Source organism: Montipora foliosa, chromosome 11 (genome assembly GCF_036669935.1).
Source record: "Montipora foliosa isolate CH-2021 chromosome 11, ASM3666993v2, whole genome shotgun sequence".
NCBI classification, from domain to species: domain Eukaryota; kingdom Metazoa; phylum Cnidaria; class Anthozoa; order Scleractinia; family Acroporidae; genus Montipora; species Montipora foliosa.
In genome coordinates, this window is record NC_090879.1 from 17,894,910 (window position 1) to 17,906,950 (window position 12,041).

Consider the following 12,041-nt stretch of genomic DNA (forward strand, 5'->3'; position numbering starts at 1 on the left):
AAGAGCCGATACAACGCATATTTGATTTTATTAGTGTACTAAAATAAAAAAAATAGAAGAAACAAAATCTACGTCGGCTATCGGCTCTTCTTATCTTTTTTATGGCGGAAACCGCTGACATGTTGTCTCAATCTTACGCATGCTCAGTAGTAATTGGAGGAATGACAGTAAAAAATACAATTTCTGGAGAACGGAGTGAAAAATTATGTCCCGCTCTCGGCCATGTAGGAAGATTTCTTCACAACAGATACCTATAATATGTGCAGGAATTCTCCTCATTGGAACTACAGCCCTATTTTTCGTATTTGTGTAAGTTAATGAACTTTCTCTTTTCGTGTTTCAAGCTTTGGAATCATACCCACGCACTATGCTATGCTACGGAAGACACTTGGGAGATTTCGATGTTTGCGTGTGATTTTGTTCTTCTAGATGTCCGCATTTGACACAAGAGTATTCTGTCGCCATTCCTGTGTACGAAGGTATCTTGACATTGATAGTGTTGGCCAGTTTTGCGAATGCTTCAGTCAAAGATCCTGGTATAATTCCTAGAGGTAGGGCAACCTCAAAACATCTTGTGATTTAAAAGCTACAGCCTGTTCGTCCTCTCTATCTTTTCCAGAAATTCATTCGAAAGCTTTCTCAATAGTTTGTAGGTTGAAACTTAAGTATATCATTAACACTGAAGAGCATCAATTGAGAGACCGTTATTGGTGTAAAATTTGGTGTTAACATTCGTTTGGTTTAACTCGTAATGATCGCCGGTAGACTACAATTATGTTTGTGAATGTCAGAGGTATCAATGCTCTACAGCTGCTTCTTACATTTTTATCAAATCAGACATTGTATATTCTTTCAGTTCTTCTGTCTGCTTGAAACACGTGAAATAACTTTAAATGAATTGCAATTATTTATAGATAAACTTATTCGTGGTGAAATGTAACGAAAACAACGAGTCTCTGAGAGTAAACATTCTAGAACGTTAATTATTCAATAATAATATGTGCAATACAGTGTAGATGTGACCGTGGCATTGATCAAGGACGGATTTCTCCCAACCATTTCTCAAAAAAAGAGAAAGTAGAATATTTTCGAATGTTAAGATTTCATCAACTCTGGGAAAATAATTTTAAGAGGATTTTAATTGTCCAGGAATGGAAGTCTTAAAGGGAGCTTTTTCTACACAACAAGTTGACTTTCAGCTGTCATTAAAAATGTAATAGTTTAAGGTTTTGTTTGAAAACAAAAAAAAAAGGGGTCAATTTAATATTATTTTTAAATCAGTTGTAACCATGTAGCCTCTCCTCATTAATTTCTAAAGTCAATCGTTTTGCTTGTTTTGCAACAAGCTTTATCTCTGGTCAGATGTAACTGTTATCTTTTTAAGTTAAATATGTTTGGGAACATTGTTTCCTTATTTTTCATGATAGAATTATCATCAAGTGATCAAGACGATGATTTTAGAGTACCACTTTACAAGAATGTTGATATTAATGGCATTACAGTGCGCATGAAGTGGTGCGACACCTGCAAATTTTACAGACCACCACGCTGTTCACATTGTAGTATTTGTAATAATTGTATTGAGGTAGGTTTTCTGTTTTTCCATGGTTATTGTGGACGCTTTCCATTTGACAGAACTGACCAGCCAGGCTGGCATTTGGATGGACTAACTCTACAATGCCTTCAAATTATATATATTCCTCCAAAAGAAAGTGAGGATTATCATGAAAGTGTTCCTTCATATTATTGCATTTTCTTTGAAAACTGACGGCTCTGGTCGGCCAGGTCTGACAAAAGGAAAGCATCCTGTGTATCTTTAACCATTTCAGCCCTGAACCAACCCCACCCATTAACCAGTAAAATCATCACTCTGGAGAGGGAAAGGGTTAAAGCGCTACTATGAGCAAAAAAAGACATTCTCCACTTAGGGTGTGTTTCTTTGGGAGAATCCAAGATTGGATTTATCATCTCAGACCACACAGATACTTCATTCCCAAAGAAATGAAGAATCCAAAAACGGATTTTTCAGGCGTGACAGCCCACTTTCAACCAGTTATGATTAATGTAATTATTTGTATCAAATTGAAGTTGTGCAAAAAAGTTACGAATTTCTATAAATTTTGGGTACATTGAAGGAAAAAGTAGCACTAAAAACTCACCTTGATTGCTCGCCATGATTCACACAAATGGCCAGAATGTGTACTTGCACAAGGCTACGTCTGGCCAAATGAAGTTTTTTCGGATCTTTCCCCCAAAGAAACGCACAGATCAGCAATCCTAAAAATCGCGATTCAAAATCTGACCTAATGAATGCACTCTGAGAGAGTAAAGAAGTTACGCAAAATCCGCTATTGGATACAAGAATCCGGATAAGGTTTTGACTGGTTAACCCATGCAGCCCTCAGGCACCCTAGGGTGTCCCCAGTTGACGATTAAAATCGTGTGGCGTAAAACAGTAAAATCTGTTTAGTCTCACTCCCAGAGGTCAGTGGGTTAAGGATGCAATGCATGTACTTGTTGCTTAATTAATATGCATCACAGGAGTTTCAGGCTTTCAGACTTTAAAACTCCTGTTTTGCATATACAATAAGCTGCACTTATAATTATGCTGCAATTTTAAGCTAGTGAGTAAATGATGTCACTTTCCCTAGATCCAACCTTCTGAGGTCCAATCGGTCAGTTTTGAATGCTAGTAATGGTGGGCCATGAAATCCAAAACTTACATGTACACTCGAGGTAAACAAATCAAAGCTCAAAATCTTGCCATTCCAAAGTTGAGCAAACACACCTTCAAAATCTGAAGAAAAAAAATAATTATTTCTATTACAGTAGCACTTTAAGGAGAGTGCATGAGCATGACAATGCAGAGTACCTTGGTTTGAGTCTTGTAATGGCTATTTGCCTAAATTTTTCTTGACTGGTTGGTCCCCATTCAACTTGGCTGCACATGCAGTGAATAACCAGCTGTGCTGCCTCCCAACAGTTTGTAATTTTAAAGATTTGTTGTGTCTGTTTCAATTCAATAAAAGGGTTAAGTTTCTAAAGAATGTAATATAATAACTTTATTTACATTGTAAAGAAGGTTTAAAAAAGTACCTGTGTTTTTGCAAATACTACCAGTTTAGCCAAGGCTAGTCTTCAACTGGACCTTCTATAAAAAAATAATACAAATAACAGGAAACTGTGGTGCTGCGTCGGTGGGAGAGTAAAACATGAAAAATTTGGGTTTTATCAAATGAGTTGATTAAGGTCAAATAATTAGTATTAAATGTAGTATAATTACATAGATGATCATTGAAAATTCTCTGTGCTGATTGCCTGCCCTTTAGGTGATTGTTACGCAGTATTTTTCAAAATGGCCACGAGCCATTTTGTCCAGGTGACAGATGAAGAAGATGTTTTAAAGAAAATGCATATTTTTCAAATAATCACCTGTATAATTATACTAATATTGGTGAATAAAAACCTCTACTTCGTCTTGGTTTTACTTCACTGTTACAGTTTACCGGAGTGTTCAGAAAAATTCACAAACCTTGTGGAATTGCTTTGTGTAATCTTATAGTTTTCTTAATTTCGGAGAATTATTATGATGGTATCATCATTCAACTACTTATAAAATAGGCTTTTATAATCAGCCTATTTTGCAATGAGGATTTATTGAATCCCTCTTGATTTCCCAGTCAACAAATGCAAAATAATTATATTATGCAATGTTTTTCTAGTAGCTTTAATAACTCGTTAAAACTGTCTTCTTTGTTCACGTCCTAGGATACAGTACCTCAAATAAAACATGACCTTATTCTTCTACTTCTTTGTGTACATCTATTTTGTCTATTTTTTTAAACTTCATTATTGCTTCTCTTTTGTTCTTCCAGAATTTTGATCATCACTGTCCATGGGTGGACAATTGTATTGGCAGAAGAAATTACAGATTTTTCTTTTTCTTTGTTCTCTCACTTTCTATTCATATCATTTCGGTCTTTATATTCTCTCTTCTTTTTGTGCTGGAAAAAAAGGATCACATCAAAGATGCAGCAGTCTCGTATCCTTTACGTCAACAAACAAAGTATTCTATTGTATTTCACCAGAAAATAAACTTCCTCCACCATTGAAAAAATAATGTTTTCAATTGTGGACCTGACCCCAATCTTGCCCTTTGTGGACTTCCTAAAAAATTTATTTAGCTACTATAAGAAACTAAGCAGGAACTTACATTTTTGAAATCTTGGTTGATGGATTGGATGATGGTTTGAACATGATTTATACACCTTATTCCAAAATGGCCACTGTTTTAGTATTCTTTCGTTTGCTTGAAAATTAATCCTTGTTGCCTCGTTCTTGAACTTAGAATCCAAAAGAAAATTTAACCTTGAATGAGGCAACAAAGTGTAATTTGCAAACAAATCAAAGAATACTGAAATGGTGGCAATTTTGGAATAAGGTGTATGGAAAGAGTAAACAGTGAGAAAATAACTAAGCAGTTATCTATGATTTTTTAAGGTGTGGGTTGTGAGAGTTGGTATGATAGACTAACCAATAGTATTGTACGCTCATGGTTCAATCTCTTAACTTTCTCTGACAAATCTTCCTTTAGTTAGGAAGATCATTTTCCCCTTATAATTTCTGGTTACCTACCTTTGTCGAGGAAGCTATTGTTAAGTAGGATTTTCTGAGGGTTTTGCAATTGTGGCTGTGTTTGAGGTGGTGTATGGTGGTTATGGCACTTGAATGGTATCCTGACAATCCGGTTTCAAGTCCAGCTCTGACCAGCAACTGAATTGGTCTTTTTGGATCCTGAATTCATTCTGGATTTCTAAGCAGCCACACTCCTGGACAAAATGCTGAGAACCTTTTTACTATTGTTAGAGCTCCATCTCCTGTTCTAACAATGTTGTGGGATAGTTGAATTTTGTTTTTCTTCATAAACAGCAGTTCATTGGGTGGGCAGGAGATAGGGCTCATTGTTGGGCTTTTCTTGTAGGTATTGTCCAAAAAGACCAAAAAAATCTCAGGATTGTTCAGGATTACCATGTTTAACTGGCTGCTTCCCACCAGTTGGGATTTTTCAACATTGTGTTCTTGATTTGTGGAGAAAGTTTTGATAACAATGTAGGTCATGCCTTAACTGAAGATTCAGAATAGGAATTATGGTCATATGTGGATTGGCATCCATTCCTGTTATTGGTTTAACAGTTTTTCATATTGGTCTTGTGTCTATGGGACGTACCACCAATGAACAGGTATTAGTACAGGTATAGAAGGGAACAAAATGTTAATCCTATGAAAACCATGCTGCATAGCAATAAATTTAGGAGTTTGTATTTTTGCCATGATGAAAAGTGATTTCTGTTGAGACATCTTATCAGTGCTGCTTTAATAATTATAATATTGGCACTTTAAACAAATCAATGACATCTCAAGGTACTAACACGGTGCTCTAGTTAAACAAATTAATGACATCTCAAGGTACTAACAAAGTGCGCTAGATAAGTTCTAGAAGCAAGTTATCAATTCTTCAAGGAATCTGAAGGGATCCTGCTTGTGTCAGCATCAGTGGGTCCTGATCTGTCTTTCAAAAATTGTTGGTTTTGGACCCTAGACCTGCCTCTTACCTGGAACATTGTTGACAGTATCTAGTGTTACAGTCTTTTCGATAATTTACATTGTGTTGGGTGAGGCCCTTAAGATGTCTTGCCTTAGTTTGACGTCACCTTATATTTGGGGAGAATATTATGGAAGTTATGGTATAATCTGTATTATTGGGACTGGGAAAAGATCACTACAGTTGATGTAGCAATTTCTTCAGTTGTAAAGGAGCTTGGAAACCAAATCCAGACATTTAAATTGGACTTGAACCTATGACTATGCAAGATTTAGGGTGGGGGGATTCCATTTCCCAAGTTTTCTTAGAAATTAAACTGTTGTTCTTGTTGTAAGCATTAGTCATCTTCAAAGATTCTGCAAATGAGGCATACTTTTGATGTTCTCTGCCTTTCCCATAATTTTGACACTAAAGTTGTCAATTGACAGACACCATTTGAATGCAAAATGTATGATTGATTTACTTTGCAGGTCACAGGGAAGTTTCGCAGTGGCCACAACCCTTTCGATCGAGGATGCAAAAACAACTGTGTAGTTACACTCTGTTCATCCCAATACACCAAGTAAGTTCCACCTTTCTGCTCTTAGCCTGGTCGCAGGTGGTAGATATTGTTGTTGCCACGAAACATGTATCAGATGTGGTATTTAAAGTGCGTGGGATAGGTCTGAGAGTCAGGTGACAAAACGACAAGCGAGCGGGTAAGTTTTTCTTTCCCGCTCTTTCCCGCCTCCATCCGTCATTTTTCTCGTGGGACCCAGACCTATCCCACACACTTCCAGCATGGTTGATACGTGTTTCGTGGTGCAACATCTACCACAAACGAGCAGGCTATCCTGCTCCGAAAAAGATTACATTATTCCTGACATCATCATGGATTGCTGTTATTGTGTTTCTTGTTTAGTTATATAGGATTTTCAGAAAGGTTAAAAAAGGAAGATTCAAAGGTGAAACAAGGAAAAGAGAAAAACAAAGATAAAGGAGATAAAGTTAACAATCAAACAGATGGAGCAGAGTTAAGGGATATCAAAGTTGAAGTGACCTCTAATCATACAAATCAACAATTAAAGGTACATACATGTATAGTTTCAATTTTTACAGTTAAAGAAAAAATAATCTGGCTTTGCAAGAAAAGATTGTTTTTTGTAGTATTGTATCCTGTTGTATAATTTTATCATTTATTTATTTTAGCAAAAGTAGCAGCAAAGTGGTAACTGCTAACCCTTTTGTTTCAAAAGAGTGAAGGTGACAAGTCCGAAGCCAAGAAGGGACATGGATGGACAAAACTGGAGAGGATTGAAATGGATTGAATTTGGGAAAATTTGAAAAATGTCGGCCCACCTTTTTTCAAATTTATATCAGTCTATATCAAAATTTCATTTACAAAGCTGGAAAATCAATCTTAGTTGTTATGTGGCTGTGATTTTGCAAATGAAAGACTCTTGCTCTGCCAATTTGACGTTTAGAGCTCATAATTAACAAAATTAAACAAAATTACCTAAAATAGCGTGACCTAGCCACTTTAAAGTGAGTTATGGCATTGGTGGACATCAATAAGCCTCACAGCTGGGCTTTTATGTACTGTTAACACTTACTGGTATTGATTTTGCTTTTTTTTTTATTTTCAGGATGGGGTAACAAGCAAAAATAGCCATGAGACAAGGCAACAAGATGGCAGATCAGACTCAAGTGTAACAGCAGTGGTTAGCACTGCCCCGCGTGCTTCGGCTTTTTATGTTAAATCAAGTGTAAATGGACAGACGATAAGTGGCAGTCGTGAAGTAACAGTTTGATTTTCTCGTTTCAATAATTATTACAAATTTGTGCACAGGATACCAAAAGAATCCTGTGACAGCAAGTCAAAGCAAACAGGGAATACTTTCTTTGGTAATCATTACCACACAACAGCTCTTTGAGTGAATCCTACATGCACGTTACTGTCTGATGCCTGTTAGTGTAGTTTTAAGAAAAATATATTGCAAAGGTGGATCCTTTGTGTGAAAAACAAAATTATGTTTGTGGGTATATTAGAACATAAGGGTCTAAACTGCAAAAGAAAATAATGAAGGGTGTCAAGTCCATCAGTTGTGTGGTTCCATGACAGCTCATAGTGACTATTCCCCTCATTAATTAATAACAAGTGGCAATATGGGGAGGGTGGATATGCTGGTCTTAATTTGTAGAAAAACCCTGGCAATGTTAATATAACTAAGCCATAAAACTAAATAACGATGTAAATAGTCCACACTTTGTGTACATAGCTTAGCTGTATGCCATTTGTTCCCAGAGCATTACCACTAGTGTCAATTTTTTTTTTCATTCTTGCAAAGGGAAGAAACTTATTTTGTCGTAAAGTAAGCAATCCAGGCAATATTAGTCATTGTTACTACACTTGTTTCAACAAGTTACCAGTTTGTTTAGTTGCTTTTCCCAAGTGTCATGTCAGCAGGGCAAGATCTTCATGCCAGTTGCAAAGGTCCTCTTGATCCAAAAGTAGTATTTCAGTTAAACAAAGTACAAGTACGTTTCTGTACATATAATAAAGGGTTGTCTTGTGTCTTTGTTTCTAAATTATGACACTAGAGCATTCCCAATGGAGAAGGGTTTTGGTCTGAGTGCATTTTACCCACTAATATTCAATGAAAATATTTGGTTCAGTAATAACATTGTTATTATTGCTATTTTTTGCCATGTCCTGAACTGTCAGAATGTGTAAGGCTTTCTCAGCTATTTGTCATGTAGCTTTCTTGTTGGTAAACTGATCTATTCAGAAAGGAGAAAGGCCTGCAGTTTAAAATATCCTGCATTGCAGAGAGAAAGTTATCAGCCTTTTGGCTTGTAATAACCATCAATAAAATGTTAGAAAATGCCGAGGGATATAGAGTATAAATTAAAATTTCATTTGAATAAATTAATTATTAAAGGGCTTTGTGCATTGCAATAGATCTTATTCATAAATGGCGGTCACATTTATAATTCTTTTGTCCACGTGCAAATTAGCCTACCAAGCCTCATTTTAGAGCAAGAATTATTTTCAATTCACTGTATGGTATCGAGGCCTGGTAGGCTAATTTGCACTTTGACAAAAGAATTATAAATTGGCCGCCATTTATGAATACGGTCTATTTGTGACAATTTTTTGTATTCCAGTTATTTTACCAAGTTGGGGCAATGTTTCCAGCAATGAAATGTGGATAAAAGAAATGTGATGAAAAAAGAACAAACAGTTTTACTCACCATCTGTTTCAATCATAATTATTATCTTCATTTTTGACATAAAAACTGCACTATGAAGTATTAAGTGCTTAAACATTTGCCCCCAATTTGAGGAAATAACTAAAATAGAAAAGTATCAACTAGTAATGTTTATGCATAAAGCCCATCAATTATTATGACTTTAAATTTGTTGATGTCTGTCATGATCTCACATCATTACATGTGTAGGCTTTTTCTAGGAAGTATTAAAATTTAATGTTTAATTATAGACGTTTTTTATTCAGTTGTACACATGCTTCATGTCTAGTAATGTCAGCTATATTATTGTGTTAGTTGTTTGAAAGATGCACAGGAAATGATAAAGCAGGTGTGTTTGGGATTGCATATGTAAAATGAATGCTAATTTGGATGAAGTGCACATCCCTTGTACTACACTAAGTTCAAGATCACTTGTGTCATTAAATAGAGTTAAAAAGGGACCCACACTTTTTGTCAACTGAATAAAGAGTTTTTTTAACCCTCACCCTCTTTTTGTATACAGATCAGGGTGCCCACTCACCTTGAAAATTTCTCAAAACAGTCAGGGAATTTGAAAAAAGAGCTCATCCCCATTCTGGATAAATTTTCTTGATATTAAACCACTCAAACGATGTTTCCTTGCTATCCATGTGCTTTGTTTGTTGGGCACAACAAGGGAAAATTTACTTACCGGTATATTGAACTGACTGAATATTAAAATAGTAATATTGGTCTTTCTTGTCCTCCTATTACTAGAGAATCCTAAAAGACTATGTCAGGGAAAATTGCCTTTGGTAAGGGAAAAGTCATGGAATTTTGTTTTCATGGTAGAGTGGTTACCCTGTAGATATTTGATGCTTTGGCACAATGGGATACTTTGTTAGGTTTACCAAAATAATAATTTTATTCATCATACATCTCCTGTCAACGAGGTATCATTTCTGTGCAGGTTATCACAAAGTGCATCAGTATACACTAGACAATTCTGTGTAATATTGTTGTTTTAATATTTTTGCAATGGTCATATAGAGTTGTTTCCGGTGGACATGATACGAGAGCTGTTTTACTTAAATCTGGAAGAAATAAATGTGTTTGGATTCACTTCTGGTTAAATTTTCTGTTAAAATTAAACAAAAATATTTTGGTAACAATTAATGCTTTTCTTAGTATTTGACTCACTAATTTTGTTTGCCTTGTTATTTAAAAGTTGTGTTCTTTTATGTGGGAAAAAATTAATAACCTAAACCATGTTTGTTTACTGAATAATATTAATTTGTGAAAAAGGGCAAAGCACCAACAGTGTTAAAGTGCTACTATGACGAAATTCGCATGTTTCCTATCTAAGCCATTGAAAGACAAACATGTAGTCTGTACGAGAAGCAGAATGCTGTTTACTATTTTTGTTCCAGAGATATTCAAGTTTTCAAAATATGCAAATTAGCCAAGTGATGACATCATAAACTCAACCGAATTGTGATCAAATATGGTAGAAAAAGATATCCCAGCCAATTTGTATCAGAAATGTTTGATTCTTTGCAGTAAGATTCTAGAAGATGTGCTCCACAATGTGAGCATACCAGTTTTGTTACAAGAGCAACATACTGGGTTCCAAACCTCCCTGATATTGAAGGCTTTGCTGGCCACCTTTGGCGTTCTATTTTGATATTTGCTAAATTATGGTGCCTCATCTGCATGATCCTGCAAGCATATAAATACATTAGGTCGAGTTTGTTGCCTATGATCACCAAAAGTATTGAATCAGGTTGAAGGGGACTGGAAAAGAGTGAGTTGCCATGGGAATCAATTTCTTTACAAACGAAGGTGTGTTGCCTATAACATATAGACCTTATTCATAAATGGCGGTCACATTTATGATTCTTTTGTCCGAGTGCAAATTAGCCTACCAAGCCTCATTTTAGTGGACAAAAGAATCATAAATTGACTGCCATTTATGAATAAGGTCTATTAGCCTACCAAGTCTCAATGGTCTCTGCTGCAAATTGATCGAGATGGCTGTATTAATTTATATACTTGATTTTATATTGGATTGAGTGAATTACGTCAGCAGTAATCTCGTTTGCATGTTTTACACATTTTTCAAACTTAAATATCTCTGGAACCCATCCAGATTTTTCCAAATGGTAAACGGCGTTTTTTATTTTTCCTGGAATTCTGTGTAATAAACCTAAAAATTCAAGGGATGAAAATTTGATCATAGTAGCATATTTACAATTGTCTTGATTTCATTGTAGAGCAGATATTCACCTTTCTGTTCCCCCGTAAAAGAGCAGGCGAGGTGCAGTGCAGCCCTCCCCTCCACCCTTCAAGAGGTAAAAATAATGGTTACATCTAGCGAACACATGACGCCCCTCTTTTTGTTGGTCACTCATCCTGATGATTATGGCGTTTCTGCGTCACTTAAGCGTTCGTTACGAGATAGCCAAAGTTTTTTCGTCAGAAATTTTTCAGGACGTTGGCAGTTGCCTTGGTAAACAAAGGAAACGTTTTCAAGGGTCCCCAGTAGGGTTATCCCGACCAAATGTTCCAGGCTCCAGATAGTCGGGAAAACGAAAACACTGCGTGTGACTCTACGTGTGACGATTTCCCGGCAACGCCAAATCCCGCGACCCGTCCATAAATGCAATCCCGAATCCCGTCCCCTTCGAGCCCATATTTCTGTAGAATCCCGAATCCCGAATCCCGAAAACCGTATTGGGGACTCTCGTTTTCTTTTCAAAAAAATTAAAAACTTTCAAGAATATTATAGATTATCAATGGTCAATCGATATTAGTAAAAACACGAATGAATTGAACAAAGAACCGTGAATAATAATAAAAAGTTTGAAAATTTATTTTTTCCCTTACGTGTTTATTTGTTTTTTCACTTCACGTTTTAGTAGATATAATTTTCATTGGTATTATTTTAACTTTTGTTACATTCTTAAACGTTGGTGTGATGTCTAACGATTTTACCAACAAACCTAAATGTAGATGTAGAAAAAGAGAAATGAATCACTTTGGCAACTCATTCTGTTTAATACTTGTATAGTTTAAAGAGTTAAATTGCTTCAGTACTTTTTGTGGACAGGTAGCGTGGCCGAGTGGTCTAAGGCGCTGGTTTTAGGCACCAGTCATTTCGATGGCGTGGGTTCGAATCCCACCGCTGCCAAACTTTTTTATAAATTCTTTTCCCTTGCATTATTCAATG

The 12,041-nt window shown here is 35.9% G+C and overlaps 1 protein-coding gene and 1 non-coding gene across 3 annotated transcripts; both read left to right on the top strand.

The window, feature by feature from the left end:
- Positions 1 to 148: 148 nt before the first annotated feature.
- Positions 149 to 8,468, top strand: LOC137975775 (palmitoyltransferase ZDHHC5-A-like). 2 transcript variants are annotated; one of them, XM_068822957.1, is made up of 8 exons: positions 149 to 309; positions 430 to 551; positions 1,428 to 1,585; positions 3,876 to 4,042; positions 5,138 to 5,240; positions 6,073 to 6,164; positions 6,504 to 6,669; positions 7,228 to 8,468. In XM_068822957.1, exons 1-8 carry the CDS (start codon positions 206 to 208, stop codon positions 7,390 to 7,392), a joined length of 1,077 nt encoding a protein of 358 aa, XP_068679058.1. In that variant the 5' UTR covers positions 149 to 205; the 3' UTR covers positions 7,393 to 8,468. The 2 variants fall into 2 exon arrangements, with proteins under 2 accessions (XP_068679058.1, XP_068679057.1); XM_068822956.1 differs by having other exon boundaries at positions 167 to 309; positions 5,138 to 5,252; positions 7,228 to 7,527.
- Positions 8,469 to 11,920: 3,452 nt separating this feature from the next.
- Positions 11,921 to 12,002, top strand: Trnal-uag (transfer RNA leucine (anticodon UAG)). The gene has a single exon. It is a non-coding gene; the product is annotated as a tRNA-Leu (tRNA).
- The last annotated feature ends 39 nt before the right edge of the window (positions 12,003 to 12,041 follow it).